The 21,242-nt window shown below is 40.9% G+C and overlaps 1 protein-coding gene across 6 annotated transcripts in view; it reads left to right on the top strand.

Moving 5' to 3' along the window:
- lims2 (LIM and senescent cell antigen-like domains 2) overlaps window positions 1–21,165 on the top strand; it is a 26,209-nt gene extending 5,044 nt beyond the window's left edge. For 2 of the 6 annotated variants that reach the window (XM_083997092.1, XM_083997093.1), the window contains exons 2-11: window positions 11,508–11,667; window positions 13,064–13,130; window positions 13,230–13,350; window positions 14,868–15,017; window positions 15,456–15,606; window positions 17,004–17,096; window positions 17,910–17,958; window positions 18,181–18,256; window positions 18,657–18,842; window positions 20,152–21,165. In XM_083997092.1, coding sequence (XP_083853218.1) covers window positions 11,508–11,667; window positions 13,064–13,130; window positions 13,230–13,350; window positions 14,868–15,017; window positions 15,456–15,606; window positions 17,004–17,096; window positions 17,910–17,958; window positions 18,181–18,256; window positions 18,657–18,798 — 1,009 coding nt within the window. In that variant the 3' untranslated portion in view covers window positions 18,799–18,842; window positions 20,152–21,165. Of the gene's footprint in view, window positions 1–1,361; window positions 1,587–6,753; window positions 7,268–11,507; window positions 11,668–13,063; window positions 13,131–13,229; window positions 13,351–14,867; window positions 15,018–15,455; window positions 15,607–16,185; window positions 16,279–17,003; window positions 17,097–17,909; window positions 17,959–18,180; window positions 18,257–18,656; window positions 18,843–20,151 lie in introns of those variants that run through there. The other 4 variants (XM_083997091.1, XM_083997088.1, XM_083997089.1 and 1 more) reach the window with 4 other exon arrangements.
- The last annotated feature ends 77 nt before the right edge of the window (window positions 21,166–21,242 follow it).

Raw genomic sequence — 21,242 nt, 5'->3', positions numbered from 1 at the left:
TACAGGTTATGTGAACTCAGACTGGTACGATGATTTCAGAGGATTGCAACCACACTTTTAAAGCCTTTAGCTATATGATTCATCGTGAACGGTGTGGCGTACTCAGACATGTCAGCCTGCGCCACTGTGACCCAGGTGCAGCTCTCTCAGGAAGGATGTGAAGCTTGAAGTTCAATATGCACATTCTACGTTTCTGTGAGTGTGTGTTCGTCAAACTCATGAGGAATGCTGAGCAGGTCAAGACAAGCTGCTGAGGGTGAATCTGCACGGTGCAATCAGCTGTACCTTTTCAGGAGAGACACGGTTTCTGTCACCCAGCTGTTTAACAACATCATGGATGTACAAAAAACAGATACTGAAAATGGTATACACCGAATAAAGAAGGGCATCTTTTAGATTTCAGTCAGTCAGAACTGGTAGTAATCATGATTTATTATTGAGGATAAGCGGGATGTTAGTTGTAGTAAAATACGAAAGGATATTTTTAGTATTTGACTTACGTTTGGTTGGTGTTGACTTCAACACAGAGCTGTGACGATCAGGAGTGGGTCACACTGAGTTCAAACACAGTTTTCATGTTGTGTTTTTCAGCACTACAAACCTGGGTTGTGTTTTCTTCTTGTTGACTTTACTCGTTTGGTTCCACATCCTCGGACCAGTCGTGTCCCCGCTGCTCTGGTCGGTGTCACCGCCTCGTGTTTGTAATTAAAGTTGTCTGAGTGAGAGGCGACCATCAGCTGTGCCTGAAACTCTGCACTCTGCTGTGGTGTTGTGCGTGTGAGGGAGAGGAGCCCTTGTTCCCACATATCACTGTGATGAATTATTCATAGATTGGCATTTTAGCCTTTCTCAATAGTGTGTTGTTGCTGCTGGGAAATCACATAGTCCACAACAGAGACGTGCAAATCTAACAACAAAAAATGGCAACAATGTTCATGGGTGTAGATTTTTTTTTTAAAACTCTTACAGTAAATGCCGTGTTGGGCTTTTGATGCTCCAGTAGGATGACTGGGGCATCTCTACTCTTCTGCGAAGAGCTTATCACTGTATCGTCTTCGTCATTTGTACTCTCACTTGTTGCTTTCTGTTTAAACAGAGGAATGAGGCAAAAGCAGAAGTAGGAGGCAGGGAGATGCTAGAGGCCAAAGGCCAGAACAGGGCTCTGCTGCTCTCTTCTTATCTGTCTCCCTCTCCCTTCCTCTGAGGCGTTTTCCCTCTACCTGCTGTTGCAGGGGGAGGAGGAGCATTAAGTAGCTGATAGGTGTGCAGGTTGCGAGACCACACCTCTGTATATGTCCTTTCTCAAGGGTGCGAGCCCTGGAGGTGTGTTTCAGAGAGAGAGAACAAGAGCAGATTGATATTTGAATCAAACATTTACACGCAATTTTCTCTGGAGGACCCCTCTTTCTGTGGACTGAGTGTTCTCGACGGACGAGGGCTAGGAAGGAAGGAAGGGAGGGAGGTAGAGAGAAAGGCGAAGGGGCGATGAACTCTCTGAGGCTGAAAGAGTTGTCAAACTCAGACTTGTACAGACGGAGACAGGAAAGACCGGACAGCTATGGAAGTCTGGCTAGGGACAGCTTCAGGTGAGTCCTCCTCTGTGAAGTTTCTCATATTCTGTCAAATTATTTATCTGACTGCATATAAGAAATGTTGACGCAGTGATAAGACATCTGCTGTTTGTGTAGGTGTTTTACATTCATGATAACTGGATGTGAGTCGTTGTCATTTTGTTTCAACTCAAATTCTTCCATGCAGTAAAAGAAAATGGTTAAGTGCTGCTCAAATCAACCAACTTGTTTTGGTTTTCCTGACAGAATATCTTCCCCGTAGATTTTCTATGAAAATATGGTCATATTTGTTGGGTTGCTATTACAGTATAATGTCGTGTGTTAATACTTCTGAAGACCTTTTTGAGCTGAGGGCTAATCTTCTTAAACTAATGTGATCTATGGGTTGGTTTTGTTATCTTTGCCTGGCTTTCAGCACCGTTTTCATAATCTGGTGTTAGCCAACACTGTCTGGCATAAATGTAATGAATCGTAGATTTGGTCTGTTTGTGTTGTTACAGAACATTATCGTTATCAAGAAACCTTTGATGAAAAGTCCTTTTCTGTGTGTGTGTATTGACAAGGATAGATAAGGTGAGCTGTGGTGGAGTATTTGATCAACAGATTTTAAAGCTGATGTGGCTGCATCCTCTGATCTCATGTGCAGTGTGGGCAGACTTGTGCAATATTGGTCTCACAGGTATTTGGCCTGTGTGTGTGTGTGTGTGTGTGTGAGGGATCCTGAAGTGATTAGAGGAATGTAGCAATGTGAGGAATGCGGACAGAAAGGGGGAGCTCTCCTGTTAGAAGTGTCCCCAGTCAAACCCTTCATTTCTTTCCACCCATCCTCTTCCCCCTCTACATACAATTTCCTTAATATTCTTTTTTTGTTTAGCATGTACATTAGTACCAGAGGGCCAGAGCATCGACAACGTGACAATACATGAAGTGTAATAAGTCCAAGTATGATAATTAGTACAAGATAAGATTTTGTAGTAGTAGTTTACAGTACACAGGCAGAAGAAAACATGCAAGACAGGGACGAGAATCAGTCTGTCAGTCAGAGTTTTGTCATCAGTGTGGAAACTCCAGGTAAAACCACAATCAAGCTAAACCAGCTGAGGAGTCATGGGAAAAGACATCACTAAACCCTCAAGCTCTCTCCTATGCACAGAGACTGATATTCACTATTGTTCAGAACATCCCATCATGGTCATCAGACTTAGTTGATGCTTAAATATGGTATGAAACAGAGCCCTATAATAAATTACATTGTTGACCCAAAGTGGACCACACCACAGTTTCAAAGATGTTTTATGTGTTTATGCATTATATGAGAATAAATGATTAAATCAGCAACATGTCACCGATTTCCTCTGGGTTGTGTGTTGTGTTCCAGTATGTCCTGTAACGTTAAGTGGGACTAGAGGTCAAAATGGGCGTCTGGAACAAAAAGTCCAAAACAAAGGAAATGTTAGTCATGAATTATGTTTGCACAGTCACTGAATCAGTGTGTCTGTGAGTGTTATAAATGTGCTCATTTTTGTGTGCTTGAGTCCATATAAGAGCTTGCCAAAGGAAAAATGGTAATGGTTTTGCCCAACAGTCCTCATGTGTGTGTTACCATGGTTGCTGTTGACACAGTGTGTGTGGGTGAGTGTGGGTGTGTGAGGAGGGGTGTGTTTGATTTGTCTCTCCAGTCTGCTTGTCGTACACCAGCTGAGAGAGTCAGGGCTGTCTTTCTGTCAGGTCTAGATGTCTTCAGATATTCTGCAGACACAGATCCATTACATTAACACAAGCTTTCAGTTGGAAAGTCCCACCTCATACATTGCAGTTCATTGCATTTATGTTCTAATTACAGACTGTGACTGAATGATTAGTAAAATTGGATTGGATTTTAATCAACTAGCTAATTGATTAATTGTGTAGTTCATAAAATGTTAGAAAATATATATTTTTTAAAGAATTCCCAGATTTACTGTGCAATAAAGCAGTGCTTTTAATACTCATATTTTATGATGGAAGTAAATTAACATTAAAAACAGAAGAAAAACATATTTAAGAAAATGTGCCAAAGTTGCCAAATGAATCATTGTTCTTACTGGAACAAAACACTTTTGGGAACTGTATAAATGTCAATAGGAATTATATTTTACTGAATTAGCTTTGTTCACATTATCAAAGATTGTGAAGGTTCACCAATGTCTGATGGGTTTTAGAAGATTTTGTTCTACAAAATGACTAGGGCTTTTCTTCTCAGATGGAAAATAAAATTAACTAATTATATAATTTATATTTAACTTTGTGCTATTAGGTTACATATTTCAGACTGGTGGGGCCCACACGAGCTGCTGAGAGTAACTGCAGGACTTTATGTACACAAGTCATCCCTCTGTGGGAAAATGAATAGAGGTCAGTTCATCAGTGTATTTCCTACTTCTTCTACTTGAGAATGAGTGACCTGACCTTTGACTCCAATGGCCCTATTTGGAAGTCACAAAATCCTAACCTACAGTGGGAACACCCAAGAGACACCTTGTCGGCTGCTGACAGTTGCTGTTGCCATTTTTAAGTTCAGGTCGGCATTCACATTCTTTCTGTCTCTCTCTCTCTCTTTCTCTCTCTGTCGGTGAAAATGAATGCACTAAAATATTGATTTTGGTAAATGTGGTCATCAAGCAATAACGGATCTTGCTCAGTACTCAGACAAAGTTTAATCATGTCTATTTGCAGGATATATGCTGAGGGAACAGTAAAGCTTGACTTTATGTTACGTATGTGTACAAGGTAAAATGTAACACTGAGATCAGACAATGGAAAGATGAAAGTGAGCAGCATCATAGTTTCTAACAACTCTACTCAGGAGCCCGTGGCAGATTTGCAAGACTGTCATCCTGTTCACAAAATGTAAAAGTGGAGCCTGACTTTAGCAAGAACCAAGTCTTTTTTTTTTTGTATTTTACTATTAAAGTTATTTTCCACACTGTGTTCACCATTTTCAGAAAATCCCACAGTCCCACATATTATCACAAAACATCTGCACTCTAAATATATCTTTGAAATGCTTATTAATGTTTAATAATTGCAGTTATATAAGCACAAACTAACAATCAAATATGAAGAAATGCGTATTGTTGTGTCAGGGAGCACAGAGAGCTGCACTGTTCATGTGCTCTTATTTTAGGGTGGACCTCTCTGAAACATGGCAACAACTGCAATCAGGAGGAAAGACGTGTTTCCTGTTGGGCACCCACCCTCTGCCCTTTGTACCCCAGTCACTCAACACTGGTTCCCAGTGGATGAGAGCCCCCCCCCCCCCCACACACACACAGCATGTGACTTTGATATGGAGACAATGATCTTGAAAGGCTCTGGTAGCTTTAAATGTTGTCTGGTTAAATATTTGGCTCATTATGTTTCCCATGTCAGACTGCCTCTTGTTAGAGACCAAATAGTTTAAATAGTGTTTCAAGGAGAAGAATGTGTGGTTTTGTTAAATAATCTCTTTCTGGTATTACACTGTGCTGAATATAATATGCTACAACACATCACCACAACAGAAAGAGAGATAATAGTGCGAATATGGTTCATTTTTAAAATGACCTAATCACAGCATTCAAAGATTGGCAGGGTCTGACAAAAACTGAAAAATGTGATTAAATGAAGGATGTTTTGTGCAAGTTGGCAGACGTTTTAAAAGGAGGCTGAGTTGGCCCCAACTATGTATACAAACTCCCTTACACACACACACACACGCACACACATACACAGGCAGAACAGCAGCTGCCAGCACCTAGTTTGGAGTTGAGGCTCCACTCAGTGTCTATTTGTAGAGTGATGGAGTAATGTAGAAGACTGTTATACTTACGGTCTTGAAGACATGTTTCAGCTGACACACTCACACACGCACACTCAGACACACACACAAACACGCACACACAGACGCACACACAGAACAACCACGATAGTTGTAGTTTTGACACTTGTTTATTGTTTGTGTCTTGTAGTTTTGCAGGATAAACACAGCAACTGTCTCCAATGGAGCATCAAACGGTTCAGTTTCACTTCAGTATATTTTCAGATCTGGCTTCATGTTTTGATGGTTTGGGACGTGGCTGTTAATTTGAGATGCCGGTCCAGTGTAACCACGTGAAGAGCTATCATTTACCCAGCGGAGACACAGATTCGTCTGAGTTTAGAGGAATGCCATGGCGTAGCCCAATATTGGATTCCTTAGGGCAATGATTTTCAAGTTGTTCTTTTGACTTCCAGAGGGCACATTCAGTGTTTCCATTCCATTATGTCCTGAGTTTGAATCCTGTCAGGGTCCTTTACCGTCTAAAATAAGCAGTCCATAAATAATCAGATGACATTGTTTATCAGCAGGGGGCTTAAAGTATATTTGGAAATAGTGAACGTGAATTTGAAAGCGTGTAAAGATTCCTGCTCAGCTTGCCAGTGTGTTTTCACTGAGACATTCAAAGCCAAATGTGGCACTTGTTGTCTTGTCACATGCCAAACTCTTATTAGATTTTTGAGTGTCCTGCTATGGAAGTAGGTGCACGGCACGAGAGCTGCAAAGGAAGGGGGTATTATGTTGGTGAGTGATGTTGAAACAAGCATTGAATTAGGTCAGTGTCAGTTCCTACTATTAATAAAATTCAGAAAACTGCAGTACACTTCCAGAGGATGATACGGATTAGACAATATTTACTTGTAATTTTAGCCCCTGTATGTGCATTCTAAACATATTCATTTCTTGCTCTGATGTGTTTATTCAACAATTGCAATACTGAAATGAGCAGTATGTTATTGTTTGTTCTTTTCCTTTTATATTGTAAACTCACTGCTTTAGCTTCTCTGCTTGGCAGAACAACATCACTTTGCGCAATACTGAGTTGGAGCCACGTTGTTACATCCCCCTGAAAGCTGACAGTTCCAGCTGTTTAACACGCAAACACACAGTCGTATGCAGATTGATAGCATAGTTGCGTATTAGCCAAAGACTGTAAATGTTAAGGACACAGAACATTTGTTAACTACAGAAATGATTTGTGCGTGTTTGTATGTGAGCGCCATGGCACAGTGACCTCTGTCTGGACAGGCCTCAGAATGGGCTGTTTCATTTCAGTACCCTAACCCAAGAATAGACCGTGAGTGTGACAGGAGGGGAGACTACGTTTGTGTATGTGTGTGAGAAAAAAAGAGAAAGAGCTGATGTGGGAATGAGGAAAAGAGGGAGTGTGTCCGTGAGAGAGGGTGTGTGTGTGCGTGAGGAGAGAGAGAGAGAGGGGAGAGTACTCCCAGTGCAGTCCGATCACTGTTTCTGTCTCCTTCTTGCTCTGTGGATTACAGCTCCCACTCCTTACTGGATTCTCCCTCTTATTACTGGAAAGTACCACTGAACCAGCATAGAGTTTTTTTGTTGTTGAAGTATTAGGAGTTTTGTCAGCAGTGTAATTGAAGTGTTAGGTGGATTTTTTGCACGTAAACGTGTTGTAAAGGAGTGTGAAGATGAACGGTCGTGCCCTGCCACCTTCAATTCCTGAGGACAGTGAGGTCATGGACCATATTCCTCATGAGGATATGAACGGTTACCACCAGAGGCTTCAGGGCGGGGACGGTGGAGAGGCCGAGGTCCCCGAGTCCAAGTCCCAGAGAAGGAAGAGCGATGTCAAAGTCTATAAGGAGTTCTGTGATTTTTACGCTCGCTTGTAAGTACACAGGCACCAGAGACCTGCAGTTTAGTCATGTCAACCAAAACTAAGGTTTGCACAAATAATGATGGCTCTCATCCGTGTGAAATATAATCTGATTTCTTACTAAACAACACTTGGTTAATATTTCTTTAGGAGGATGCTGTGTGTATTCAATGTCTCACCAGAGAACTATCAGTGTGGTGTGAAAGGATTTTACTCAGTAGCCTGTAAAACCAGCAGTTCAACCTGCATCATCTTCCCTCTAAAAGAAACCTCTTGTCCAGGCAGCTGACAAGTACTGAGTTAGTAGGTGTATAGATACACAGTGGGTGTAGTCTGTCAGTCTCTGGGACACTCCTCAGTCATCACCATCATCATCCTACTAAAACCTATTTTTAGTTTCTGTCTAACTTCATCTCTGAGGGGCAGTCATAGTCATGGATCTTGGATTTTTTTTTATACGGACATCAATGAACTACCATTGTGGTAATTAGCACAACAATTAAATAGATGAAGGCAGGAAATACCGTATGTGATAGTGGAGGTGTGTGTAATTTTGTTTGCTCTTTCATTGACACAGTGTTAGCTGATATAGTCAAACTGTACTGTGTTGTGGTGTTGGAGAATGTGAAGAATTGAGATCTTCTAACACCTGGATTTCACCAGTCAGTTTGATTTGCTTAAGTAGCCTTAGGTGTCATGTTTGTGCAGGGATCACTCTTTGCGCTACAGGAGGGAGCACACAGGAACGGCTATTTTTGTATTGGGGGAGTTGTTATGCAAAGTAGAATATGCCAGCTGGCATCCTAAGTATGTGTGCATGAAGAACAGGAAGGCTAAATATATATATAGCGTATTTCTGACTAATGTGGCCTCATCACAGCCTCACATTTCATGGTCATCATGACAGTCATAATATTGAACACAAACTGTGAGTTGTTGTGAATAGCAAGTAAATGAAAATGTGGCAACACATCATGGGTAATTGTGATTACACATACAGTATAAACACTGACAAAGGCACAGAGGAGATGCACAACAACTGCAAACAAGAGGAAAGCAGTAGGTGAGGCAGGGTGGAGGGAACGTAATGTATTCATAACAGAAGTGATAGTCTGCATCCTTTCCCCATGCTGACAACCACACTCCATTTATAGTCACAGGTCGGCATGGTTGACTTCACAGGGTGGAAGGAGAGTCATGTGGAGAAATCTGCTACACCAGTTTACTCTTGTTGTCCTGGTTACATTACCTGTTTTTGCCACAAATATAAACATTACCATAGATTTTTTTTTCTTTCTCTAATGTGTAGTAGTTTTGAGTGGCATCACACAAACTCACACACTAGGTTCAGGAGTATGTTTTTTCACAGATGTAAATGAATAGATACATACAGTGAAAACATATGTGAACTGCCTTGCTGGTAGAACAAGTAAGTCTTCAGAACTGGTCAAACCTTTGGCAGCAATAAACCCTTACAAGCTCCTCCAGACCATCACAGTGTTCAGGAGGGAGTTTGGACCATCCTGTCAGCTGCTTCAGCTCAGACATATAAGGAGATGAGCAGCTCTCTTCATACCATTACACTGTATCTCTATGGGTGATGGTCTAGGCAGCTCCAAAGTAGTAGTAGTTTCTGTGTCTGATGCCATTCTGTAGTGGCTTTATTTTGATGTTTAGGGCCGTTAGGGTCACAACTTTTACTGAGCTTCAGCAGATGAACATGACATTATCCTATAAAGATACTTCTTCCCTTCAAAGATGTCAAGCTGTTTAGGCCCAGAGACAGCAAATGCCCCAAATCATGATTCTCCCTCCACTCTACTTCACCTCTGGGATTATGGTGTCATGTTGGTATGCACTGCACCTCTTACACCATAGTGCTGCACAACCTTGCCAAAAAAAAAAATCATGCTTATAGGTTCACAGGTTCATAAAACATTCAGTGATGTTGTATGCTGTTTGGCGGGAACCTGGATGGTCCAGGGTAAAAAAAAAAAATACTGCAGGCTTTCATTACAGTAGCAGCTGGTAGGAAGATGGTGAATGTCCCTCCTGCGACACTACTGACTCTATCAGATTAATTGGTCTGCCAGTGCTGTTTCCTTCTGTCTACATCCTTTCAAAGAGTGAGCCTAACAGCAGCAAGGGCTGGGAGAGTTGCCCACGGCACAGGGTTATTTTGTTTTCGTCCGAAAACTGCTCATAGGCTTGTCTCTAATTCACGCAGGGTGCTAGAGGCAGATAGGAGGGTGGAAATGCCTAAGGGATGTCTCACTTCCTCCCACAAATCCTTTGGACAGGGCAGGGCTGTCAGTGGGTGAGATATCAGCTCAGACAGGGTATGGAGAACAAACTGCATTTGATCAGTTTGTGAGGAGTGGATAAGATGGAAGCTGTGCTGGTTTGGGCATCTTGTGCCAGATATCCATGTTTGTAGTGCAGATTCTTGAAGATGTTGTAAAACTGAGTGTGCATTGTTAAAATGATGAGGAATGTAGAGGAAAGCCCAAAGAATCAGAGACGATGAGGAGTGTGTCTGAGAGCTTTAGGAATTCTTGTTTACTTCCCAAGTTAATAGGAATAGATGGCATCACTCCATACAAAACGTACATGTCCTGTGTTTGTGTGAGTGTGTATGTGTGTGTGTATGTGAGTGTGTGAGAAAGAGAGAGAGTAGAGAGTATGTGAGAGTGTATGTTGCTTGGATACACTTTGGTATTCTGACCTTTCAAACAAAGCAGAGGAGCCAGGATGGCCCCACAGCATCTCTGTCTGCAGCTTCATCCCATATGCTTCCAATCGGCCTCGGGTGTTAAGCAACATTGTTATTGTGGCCATCAGAATTTGAACATTTACTAATGGCTAATAAAACTTTTGCAGATTTGTACATTGACTGTTGATGCTTGGAAAAGGTCAAGCCCTTTATGTGGAACCATCCTTTTCATGAAGGGATCATCCTGTAATTAGTCCAACGTTCAGCCTGAGAATAATGATAGAAGTGGTGTTGGGATAATTTGATAATAGATCATCAGATAATAGATTGTCTATTCTATCACTGTGTTCTCCCTTGACACGTTCTTACTGTATGTCTTGGGACTGTTGGTGAGCTTGCTGTGAGTATCTATTCCAGTAATATTGTTTCCCCTGGCTGAAATACCTCTGTTTGACTTATTTTGTTAAATGAAAATGAAAAATTTGATCGCAAAAAAAAGAAGATTGTCTACAGCAGTTATCTGTAGCCACCACTTCTCACGGTCTTAAAACTGTCCATTAGAGAAAGAATCTATTCTGGTGAGATAGATACAGACTCAATCAGCCAGCTGTGAGCAGTGTTTACATGATAGTATGACTCCCTGTCTCTAAATCCCAAACCTTGTCAACATTCATTAAAACACTCTTCACCATAGATGTATTCAGTCTGATGGTGAGTGTCAGAGACATTTAGGTACATTACTTGTACCTGTCTGAATAATTTTCCTGTTTGAAAATCAGGCGATGTGCTCATGGTGCTGCTGGGAGATGAAAGACAGAGGTCATCATTATGTGTTGATGATAGTGAGCAGGAAATGAAGGTGTAGATAGCGACCTCTTCATGAAGCACAGTGACAGGTTGTTGGGTGTGACCACATCTGTTCTGTCTGCACTGGCAACAGCGCCTCCAATATAAAGAAATATTAGCCTGGGGCTCTGCCCTGATCGGATCTTAGTCATGTTATATGATCATGGCCCATATCTATGTATTTATTCATGTCACAGACAGAAACTGCTGTTACTGAGTTCTGTCCAGATGAACTTCAGCTTACCTCCCTAAAAACAACATGTAGGTTTCCCACCTCACTGATCCCCACACCCTGATCACTGGAGCCAAAATAAATCTGGAGCTATGTCAACTCTGTGTGTGTTAATCTTTTAGTGTGTTGGCTGATCACCTCTTACAACACCGTTTCCCCACTCTCTACTTTCTCCTTTTACTGAGTACATCGTCCAGCTGTTTTCACAGACAGGCGGAACATGGGATACTCAATGTTAAGACACTGCTGACGTGTGTACTGGGGAATGCCTTGCCCAATATGTTTTGGTATTCATCCAATCCATCATCCACATTGAAGATATATGAGACAAATTCTTTAATACATGGAAAAATGTGATGCATTATTTTTTTTATTATTGTTACCTGTGGAGATGTGTTTTAAAGGAAATCTGTTTTATGTTGATATTTAGTACATAATTACACTTTTTCTTTTCTTTTCAGCAACATGGCCAACGCTCTGGCCAATGCCATGTGTGAGCGCTGCAAGAGTGGCTTTGCCCCAGCGGAGAAGATAGTGAACAGTAACGGGGAACTTTACCATGAGCAGTGCTTTGTGTGCGCTCAGTGTTTCCAACAGTTCCCAGAGGGACTCTTCTATGAGGTAAGATTTCTTCCAGTGATTTCAATGTAATTTGCATAATCCAATGGAAAATGCATCATGAAGATATTGACAGGTTTAAGCACATCCAGACCACATGGGATTTCCCATGGTTTGGGTTGCACTGATTGGTCTGCACATGCCTGGGAAACACTGCAGGATGCACATAAAACCCTGTGTGGACAGATAAATATTTTCAGAGATATGGATTCAGCCTCTGAACACAGGCGTTGTGAAAAAATAAATATGCCCAAAGTTTCACATGTCATATGAAATACATTTAAAATATTTATGATGGGTCAGTGAGAGGGTTTCCGAGGGCTTTCCAAATTGTACTGACAGTGGGATCGCTGCGAGGTGGCGCACAACCCTTGGACAAGGAATTTAAACACAGTCCTGGCTGAGGTAACTACCGAGGGGTGGGCACAACTTAAATGCATTATTGAATTTTAGAAGCCCCTTTCCAGGAAGCTGTTTGCTCTTAGCCTTGGCACAAGGCCAGGTGTTTCTGCACCAGGCTCCAGAGGACATCTATCTCTTGCTCCAATCAATATGAATATCAAAGCAGTGGCTGTGGCATTAAATTCTCCCTCCCTGTTCCACTGCCTTTAATAAACAACAATCAATTGAATTGACTGACGTAGGATCATCGCTGTTGCTGAGTATCTAGTTTTAAAGCAGGTAGAAAACCATTGCGTGTCATAGGCATACAAGAGCCTCCACTGTCATCGCTTTAATGACCATTATGGATGCCAGCTTGACTAAATGTGTGAATGGGACTAAAGGAATTCTTCTATATTTACACAGAACAAAGTCTGTTTATCCTTTCCTTTTCTAAAGAGCTAAAATACAAAATTAAAATGTACACCAAGAGCTTTTTACCACTACTTACAGAAATTAAAAAATCAGCAAAGTAATTTTCAGCGTCTTTAAAATCCACTCTATTAAGGTGCACTGACAGCTGTTTCCTTAATACAGCCATGGTTGTTCTGATCTGTCACAAAGATTTGTTCAAACCCACAACTGCATTTTGAAGTTTAAAAATATATTAACCATTACCATGCGTCTATTCTTTTGACTTGAGCTTTCTCCTCCAAAAGACTGTCTTTGTGGAGCAATCCTTTTATTTCAAACATCATCTGTCTGGAAACAAGTCAAAGAAAGTCAAACACTTTTTCACAGGGCCAAAATGCAAATGTTTTTTTTTTTTGTATAGACTTTTTAACTGTGTTACAGATGACAGTTGTGGGTTGGATTTTCTTTCTTTAATCAGCTCAATACAGTATTTTTTATACAAAGATAGTGTTTATCAATGTGAATGCTATTAAAATGTGTAAATGTTCTTTTGTGTACATTTATTAACTGTCTCCAACTGTCTTTTAATGTATTCCGATGATAGTTTGAAGGCAGGAAATACTGTGAGCATGACTTCCAGATGCTGTTTGCTCCCTGCTGCCATCAGTGTGGTAAGTGTAGGAACGAAAGGAGAGCGCATACATTTTCTAGAGCTTGAATATACGCCCTTTAAATAAACCTAAATTCTCCAAACCCTGTTGTTCTTTCAGGTGAGTTCATCATCGGCCGTGTGATCAAGGCCATGAACAACAGTTGGCATCCCGACTGTTTCTGCTGTGATATCTGCCAGGCGGTGCTCGCCGATGTTGGTTTTGTGAAGAACGCTGGAAGGTCAGTCCCTCCTCAACCAGCCGCTGCAATTTCACTGGTGATATTTGAGTAGTCATATCAGTCATTGTCACCTCACCTACATGATTGTTTTGTCTGGCGCTGATGTTTCTATGACGACTGAGTATTTATGCCAAACTAACTCGGGACTCCTCTCTCCTCCTGTTCTTCAAAAAACTCTTCAAGTGTCGGCAGAGGTGAAAGTCAGTGTTATGAGCGAAGCAACCTGCAGCTTGCTGTTGTGTACTGTAAACTGTCTCTGGGTTAGATATTAAGCAAACTGGGCAATATTTTCTGTCAAGAAAAGCTGACTCAAGTTTTTACTGAGTTTCAAAACTTGGTTTTGGTAATATCTTTCATTTTATTTCTTTATTTTCCTCAAGTATAAGCAGTACAAAACATAGAATACATATTTTAAAAAGATCACAAACAAAACAAACCATAAAAAGCAAACAAAAAAACAAATCCATAATGAGGAGGGACAGAAAGAAGCAACGCTTATCATGTCCTGCCCTAGCCTAGAAATCTAGACGCACCCTAGCGGCAGCAAATATATTTGCTCCGTAGGTGGGTCTAGAAACGAGCCATAGGAACTTTTTGAGTCTCGAACACCGTTTGTGTTCACCAATCACAGCGCTCTATCTGTTTAGAGAGTCGTTGGGCGGGCCAGAGCGATAGATATATCTATATATGTTATATCTATCGCTCTGGGGCGGGCTTAACGCAATGACGACATACATTTTAATTGGCTTGTCAGGCTAACGTCATCCTGCTCTTTGCTCTGATTGGTTGTACCAACCTTATTGAGTGCAGAGGCAGTTTGAAAGACAGCCTTCATCCCGCCCCCTGGATTGAGCCGATGTCTACCGGTCGTTGCCAGACTATACATTTTAATTATATAGTCTGGCTTGTCAGGCTAGTCCTGCCCCTTTTTTTGCCGTCTCATTCAAGAATTATCATTTTGCGTGTATCAACAGTCATTAATAAGAACCAAAAGGACAAAACATAGAGGTATCATTTTAGTCATTGACCAGCTCATTTCAGCTCATTCTGTTATACAGACCAATAAAAACCTGCTTATATCTGCGTTTGAAAGTACTGGTAATGATGTTCTCACTCAATTTGAATGCCTTGTCAAAGCCATCCCATAGGGCTACCCCACAAACGGAGATGCACATGCTTTCTATGGTCATACGAGCTATAGGATGTTTTAACATGCAGTTTCCTCTCAAATAATAACTCCCCTCTCTATTGAAAAACATCTTTTGGATGTTTGATGGAACATTATTAATTACATTGAACATAAGTTGACCAGTTTTAAATTTCAGTTTATATCCAGAATGAAGAAGACAATGAACAACAACAAATACCACTCAGTGAGTTGGCTGTACAAGTTAAAGGATTGTTGAGGAACACACCAGAGGAGTTATGTCAGTTGGAATCAAGACTCACAGAATGAGTAACATACAGTATCGAATCAAGTATGTCTCTGCTTTCTCTCTCTCTCTCTCTTCCATCAGGCATCTGTGTCGCCCATGTCACAACAGAGAGAAAGCCCGGGGCCTTGGCAAGTACATCTGCCAGAAGTGCCACGCTATCATTGATGAGCAGCCTCTGCTGTTTAAGAATGACCCCTACCACCCTGATCACTTCAACTGCAACAACTGCGGGTAAACATGCACACACACACACACACACACACACACACACACACACACACACACACACACACACACACACACACTTAGCCAGCATTATCAGTCTCACAAATCATTTGAAGCATAATAACAATGAGGCTGCGAGTAGAGCTGCAAACAATTGGATGCCAAGCTCGCACTTCATTTGTCATGCAGTCATGATTCTGTTTTTCTCAAGTTTCTAGACACACTAGAGTCCAGTGGGCTGACTATGTTGTATCACCCACGATAATTGGGTTCGTTATTTCAGCATAACTGATTCTATCAGCATGGTATCTGCATTATTTTGAAATGCTTTCAAATGCATCAACAAATGCTTGTGCAGTGCTGTAGCTGTGACATGTGTTTACATTCCTGCTTTTTGTATCATCGGAGTCAAGGTGATCTAGTGTTGTTTCTGTCTGTTTGTAGCAAGGAGCTGACTGCTGATGCCAGGGAGCTGAAGGGCGAGCTGTACTGTCTGCCCTGCCATGACAAGATGGGTGTCCCCATCTGTGGGGCCTGCAGGAGACCCATCGAGGGCCGTGTGGTCAATGCCATGGGCAAGCAGTGGCATGTGGAGGTGTGTTGTAAAACTAAAAAATGTTTATCTTGATTTAACTGCCTACATATGATTCACATTTACGTTCAGCAAGGTGACCATAGAACATTATTGTCTTGACTGATGTATTGATTTCTAATGTCATTACACTTAATATATTATACTTAATATATAATATACCAATATATTATCTATTTTCTTTTTGAAGTTCTCACTGTGTGTTTTCTATAAACACAAGTGGTATAAAAGCACATTATCTCTGAAGATCTCAAGCATTTAATAGTTTCTTAATATAATTTGAGTGGCTGAAACTGTTTATTCTTCATATGTCTATGGCCATAGTTTTTTTTTCTATCCATTTGTTCTTCTGTTCATTTGTTTTTTGAAATGTGCTGACTCATTCCTTTGTGAGCTTTATCTCCACAGTGGTTTTCAGTGCTTTAAGCTCTGAGCTGTGTGCATCATCCTACCATCATCTACTGTCACTCTCTGTATTAATTCTTTCTCTGGCATCCTTCCACCAACTTCTATATATCCTGGGATCTCCTGTCATTTCACATTTTACAGTCCTTTTCCCTATCTTCCCTTCTCCACATGTAGCATCATGTGTGCACTGTGTGTGAGCGGCCATTTCAGGGCCACCCGTTTTATGAGCGAGGTGGTCATGCCTATTGTGAGAGACACTTTGACATGGTGAGGGGATCAAAGATTGGCCTGTTGCTGACTGTTGCCCCGTGTCTCAATTCTGCCTGTCTGGCTAGAGTCCCCCAGCCTTGATGTAAGGGTGACACTAATATATAACTGCACCAATTGGTCTTTTATCAGTTAGCTCCCTGTCTGTCTGTCCATTACAGCATGATGTCCTGACAGCTACAGGCCAGACTGCCATTTGTCTTGCTAGATTATGTTTTCAACCCAATTTTAATATTGTTTTATATATCATATCAATGGACTGAATGTCTCAGAAAGGAAAACTATATGAGGTGTTATTGCAGTTTGTCAAAAGGATCAAGAAAAGACTTCAGGTTTCAGGTTTAACACCCTCTAAACAGGTAGATATACAGTATGTGTAAAGCTACTTTCCAGTATTTATCTATGATGTTATTTTACACCGACACATAAGAAGTCCTGCATTAGTTTTGAGGGTTAAATTGCACATGATCAGAAACACAAGCGTTTTACCCTTCTATTCATTTCTTCTGTCTGTTTAAAGGACTAGTGCACCCTCTAGAGGTCATTACTCTCCTCTACTCTCTACATTCAGTTTGGACACAATAACAAGACATCTGGGCTGAGCTGATCTGGCTATGGTCTGACCTAATAATGTCTAAGCCAGACTCTGCTGCTGCTGCAGCTGGATAATGTCCTGACTGATGGCTGTGCTAACCATGTGTGCTTGGATTTGGGTTTGTTTGCAGCATTTTGTGTGTGCTAAGTGTGAGAAACCCTTCCTGGGACACCGTCACTACGAACGCAAGGGCCTGGCCTACTGTGAAACGCACTACAACCAGGTAATATTCATGTTGAACACACAAATAAAAAGCTGGGACATTTTGCTACATTTCGCCTTCCTTCCTGGCTCCATTTATAGTTTGCAAGTCATGAAAAGAAGCCAAGCCCTCAGAACCAAAATCTAGATTAGGAGAGTACAAAGTAGGAGGGTACCTTTGAACAGGGCTGCAAAAAATATGAAGCGGCCGGTCATGGAAAGAAAGAAGAAGGTTGTGCTGAGGGAACATATCTGTCGTATCTTAAATGTATAGGTAAAAAGCAGACAGTAATGCCTTCGTAATCCACCTTCCAATCAGAGAAGTGTATGATACTTCAGTAGATTGCAACATTTTGGCCAACTTCACAATTAATCCTGAATTGTAACTCCTGGTAGATATGTGATTGAAGACAATACAAATGATCTTTTTGGGTGAACAACACAGATTTCACTGGTGTATATGAGGAGCTTTGAGTGAAATGTTGTTCCCAGTGTAAATGTCCTTTCAGATATGCTCAGACAGCATAACACAAGAGCAGAAAACGTTATGTTTGGCAGTAAAAGGTATTCTTTTTCATGGGAGAAATGTGAACCATGCTGGGGCAGAAAGGCCACTCAATGGCAATGACTCCACCTAGTGTTGGGAAATATTTTGGGATCAGTTGTGAAAATGGCTTCAGTAGGTTTTTTAATGTGCTGTAGCCTGAGTTTGTGTGCAATGCATGGTATCTGAGGGCAGAGTGTTATCTAATCCATGATGAAGACTACCACTGCTGCTTGTGTTGCATCATTTCATAACCTGTGTTCTGTGTTTCTCTCCCCTCGCCACACTCAGCTGTTTGGGGATGTTTGCTACCACTGCAACCGCGTTATTGAAGGAGATGGTGAGAAAACCTGTTTGGATTGAAGATATATGTGAATGTTAAAATGGTTTGTGGATGGTGCAGTCATCTGTCACTCGTAGTGCAACCATTTTAACATCAGTGTTCAATAGAGCACATCTTACCATGGGACTGTATTTGATTTCTGCACTCCTCTCTTGTTGTCTCTTCAGTCATATGACTGTAAACCGGTTCAGTGTCTCATGTGACTGTTTTTTTTTCCAGTGGTGTCTGCTCTTAACAAGGCCTGGTGTGTCAACTGCTTTGCCTGCTCTACCTGCAACACCAAGCTCACCCTCAAGTAAGTATTGTGAATTAGTCATTATATTAATTATGAATATATTTATTTTATTGTAGTTCTCTGTGCTGCTTCTCATTTCTGTCATTCCCAACTTCTCTGCACTGAAGGCTATCTGCTGCTGTGAACTGCCTGTTTATCAGACCTGTCCATTCCTGATGGTTTCACCTTTCTCTTTTAACCTTATGTTTCTGTGGGCTTGTCTTTCCACCTGTCCTCCCTTTTTATCATCCCACTTGTTTGTACCCCACCTCTCTTGTGTCAATTCTCCTTCCCTTTCCCTCTTTCTCCAACTTTGAAATCTTTAATATTTTCTTTCTCATTCTTATATTTCTTCCCTCTATTCCTCCTCCCTTCCTCTTTCACGCCTCTCGTCATCTCTCCTCCCTCCCTGCTCTGTCAGGGATAAGTTTGTGGAGGTGGATCTGAAGCCGGTGTGTAAGCACTGTTACGAGCGCCTGCCGGATGACATGAAACGCCGGCTGGCCAAGCGCGAGCGAGACTCAAAAGAGAAGAAGAAGAAATTGATACCCATGTGTCTGTGATCCTCTCTTTCTCCTTTCTCTTCATTTCCACTGTTCTTCCTTTGGTCAGTTTCCATCTTTCTTCTTTTATGTTTAGATTTATTTCCTTCGTTTTATGTCATCATATTTCATACACGCTGCATGCCATGTTTGTTCCTCATATCACTGTCAGAATGAGAATGGTTTTCTGAAGCAGAGATTAAGTAGGTGAACATACACTGACTGGACATATTTGAGTGGCCTAATACTGGAACCATTTCAGTACATGACCACTTCTCATCCAGAAACACTAGTCAGGATTAAGGTTGGTACTCTGGTAACCTGTGCAAACAGGGAAATCAGATCAGTCACATGGTGAAGGGAAGGCTTTGTTTCTCGGGTCTCCCGGTCTGTCTGGGCGTAAGGAGTAAAACCTTAATCACTTCCGGCAGCTTTCTGGCTGCAGCTGTGTAAGTGCCAAGGTCCCACTGGATTTGACACGTGCCCCGGTCCTGCCAGCGATTATCTGCTTTGGGAGGGAATGTCGTCCAGGGGAAGCCGTGGGGAAAGGTTTAGAGAGTTGGCCAGCGTTAGTGGAATCGATGGCATTCAGTACAGAAAACAACCAGAAGGTACCCAGAGAACAGATCTCAAATGTTTTGTTTTACGTAACAAAGAAAGTGCTCAGAAGATTTTAATCTGAATGTGGTTCCAGATCAGTAGTACACATAATGATGCTCGTCCTGGAAAACATGGGCCAGATATCTTTGATTCTAGAACCTTGGGACAAAATATCACTGAATGTGAAACTGCATCCAGTTCACTAAAATCTGGCAGAAAGTTTTGGGTTGGGTGTCGTCATTAAAAAAGGCCAATAAATGTTGGAGTAATTCAGATATGAGAAATGAAAATGGGACCAAAAACATTACCTTCTTGGTCGACAGATACTGTAAGGGACCATGGGAAGTGGCACTTGTGTGTGTATGAAATGCAAAGTAATCTATAAATAGAAAAATCTTGGTGACTAAAATAAATGAAAAACTCAGCAAACAAAGAGTTCAATAAGATGTGTCAAGCAATGAAGCAATATCTCATTTAGCTGATTCATTATTAAATCAGTAGGTACTTGAAAATGGCCATTCTCGGGATTTACTGTTGTACTCAATGTCCACAATTTGGTTTTTTATTTTTTTCTCCTTATCAACATTTCAATAATTTTCACAGGTCATTTTTTTTAAAGTTATGAAATATTTGATTGGCAGCATCCTAGGGTGCAGGCACCAACAAGCAATCATCAAACCATTATTCATACCATTAGACATAACATTGAGTCATATATGTACATACTGGGAGTGACAGCATTTAACTTCCAATGTGTTTGTTTTCCTTCCACAGGAACAAGTTTGTGGAGTTTGACATGAAGCCAGTTTGTAAGAAGTGCTATGAGAAATTCCCTCTGGAGCTGAAGAAGAGACTGAAGAAGCTGTCTGAAACCGTCGCACGGAAGTAAACAACCAGTCAAACTGCAGAAGGGAGGGAACGATGAGACCGTGAGATGGTCATGCATGGAAGAATACACATTTCCAGAATTGACAATCATATATAAGATAGAATTTGTCTGTTTTATATCGCTGTTACTTTAAAGTTAGGTTTGTTATTTCAGTGGAACACTCCACTTCTTGTCCTTTCAGTTTCAACTGCAAAGCACTGAGGATCACTTCATGAGCCTGAAACTGACAGACTGTTGGTCAGTCAGTTGGTTCAACTTTTTTTTTTTTTTGCTTCTTTCGGCTAAATTACTGCACTGTACATGCTTGCCTTATTTCACTGTGATAGCATTCATAAGTCCATAAATAAATATATAGTTTAAATAAGAAACACACACAATATTAGTCCTGTATTTAATAATAACGTGGGCTTTAAGAGAACATTGAAACATAATTGATTGATAATATGTTTCAACTGTTTGCCAACTTGCCAAAAAATCTGTCTCCCTATGTTACTGATACTCTTGTATGACAGAGTAAACCCAAAGAAAGCTATGAAAAATGCAGGTGTACTGAATGTGTATATAATAATTTAATGTTTCACATTTTCCACCAACATGTATTATTTTATGTATTACAAATGTATTTTTCTGTAAAATTATGCAATATAAGTTTGTGTTTAGCTCTCAAAGATTTTTTTTCTCCATCAACTATTAATTGACATCACAAGGGTAATTGACATGTACCCTTACCCTATATATAGTGATGGACTCAGTAATCACCTGCTGTCTGTTAGATTGCCTTATTACATACTATGCATTTTATGTCTGAAACCAGCTCTATGCAAATTTACACCAAGTTACCAGTTCATTAGATTGAGATTCATTTGTACAATCTAAAATAATCAAATTACCCCCCTGAAACAACGTTAATAATGATCAGATCTTGTCTATTGTCTCTAACACTAAATACACAAGAGTAGAAGAATGTTAGCCTCTG

The sequence above is a fragment of the Trachurus trachurus genome (genome assembly GCF_905171665.1).
Source record: "Trachurus trachurus genome assembly, chromosome: 21".
Classification (NCBI taxonomy): Eukaryota; Metazoa; Chordata; class Actinopteri; order Carangiformes; family Carangidae; genus Trachurus; species Trachurus trachurus.
The sequence above is the reverse complement of the archived record's forward strand: the minus strand, read 5'-3'. Positions and strand labels throughout refer to the sequence as shown.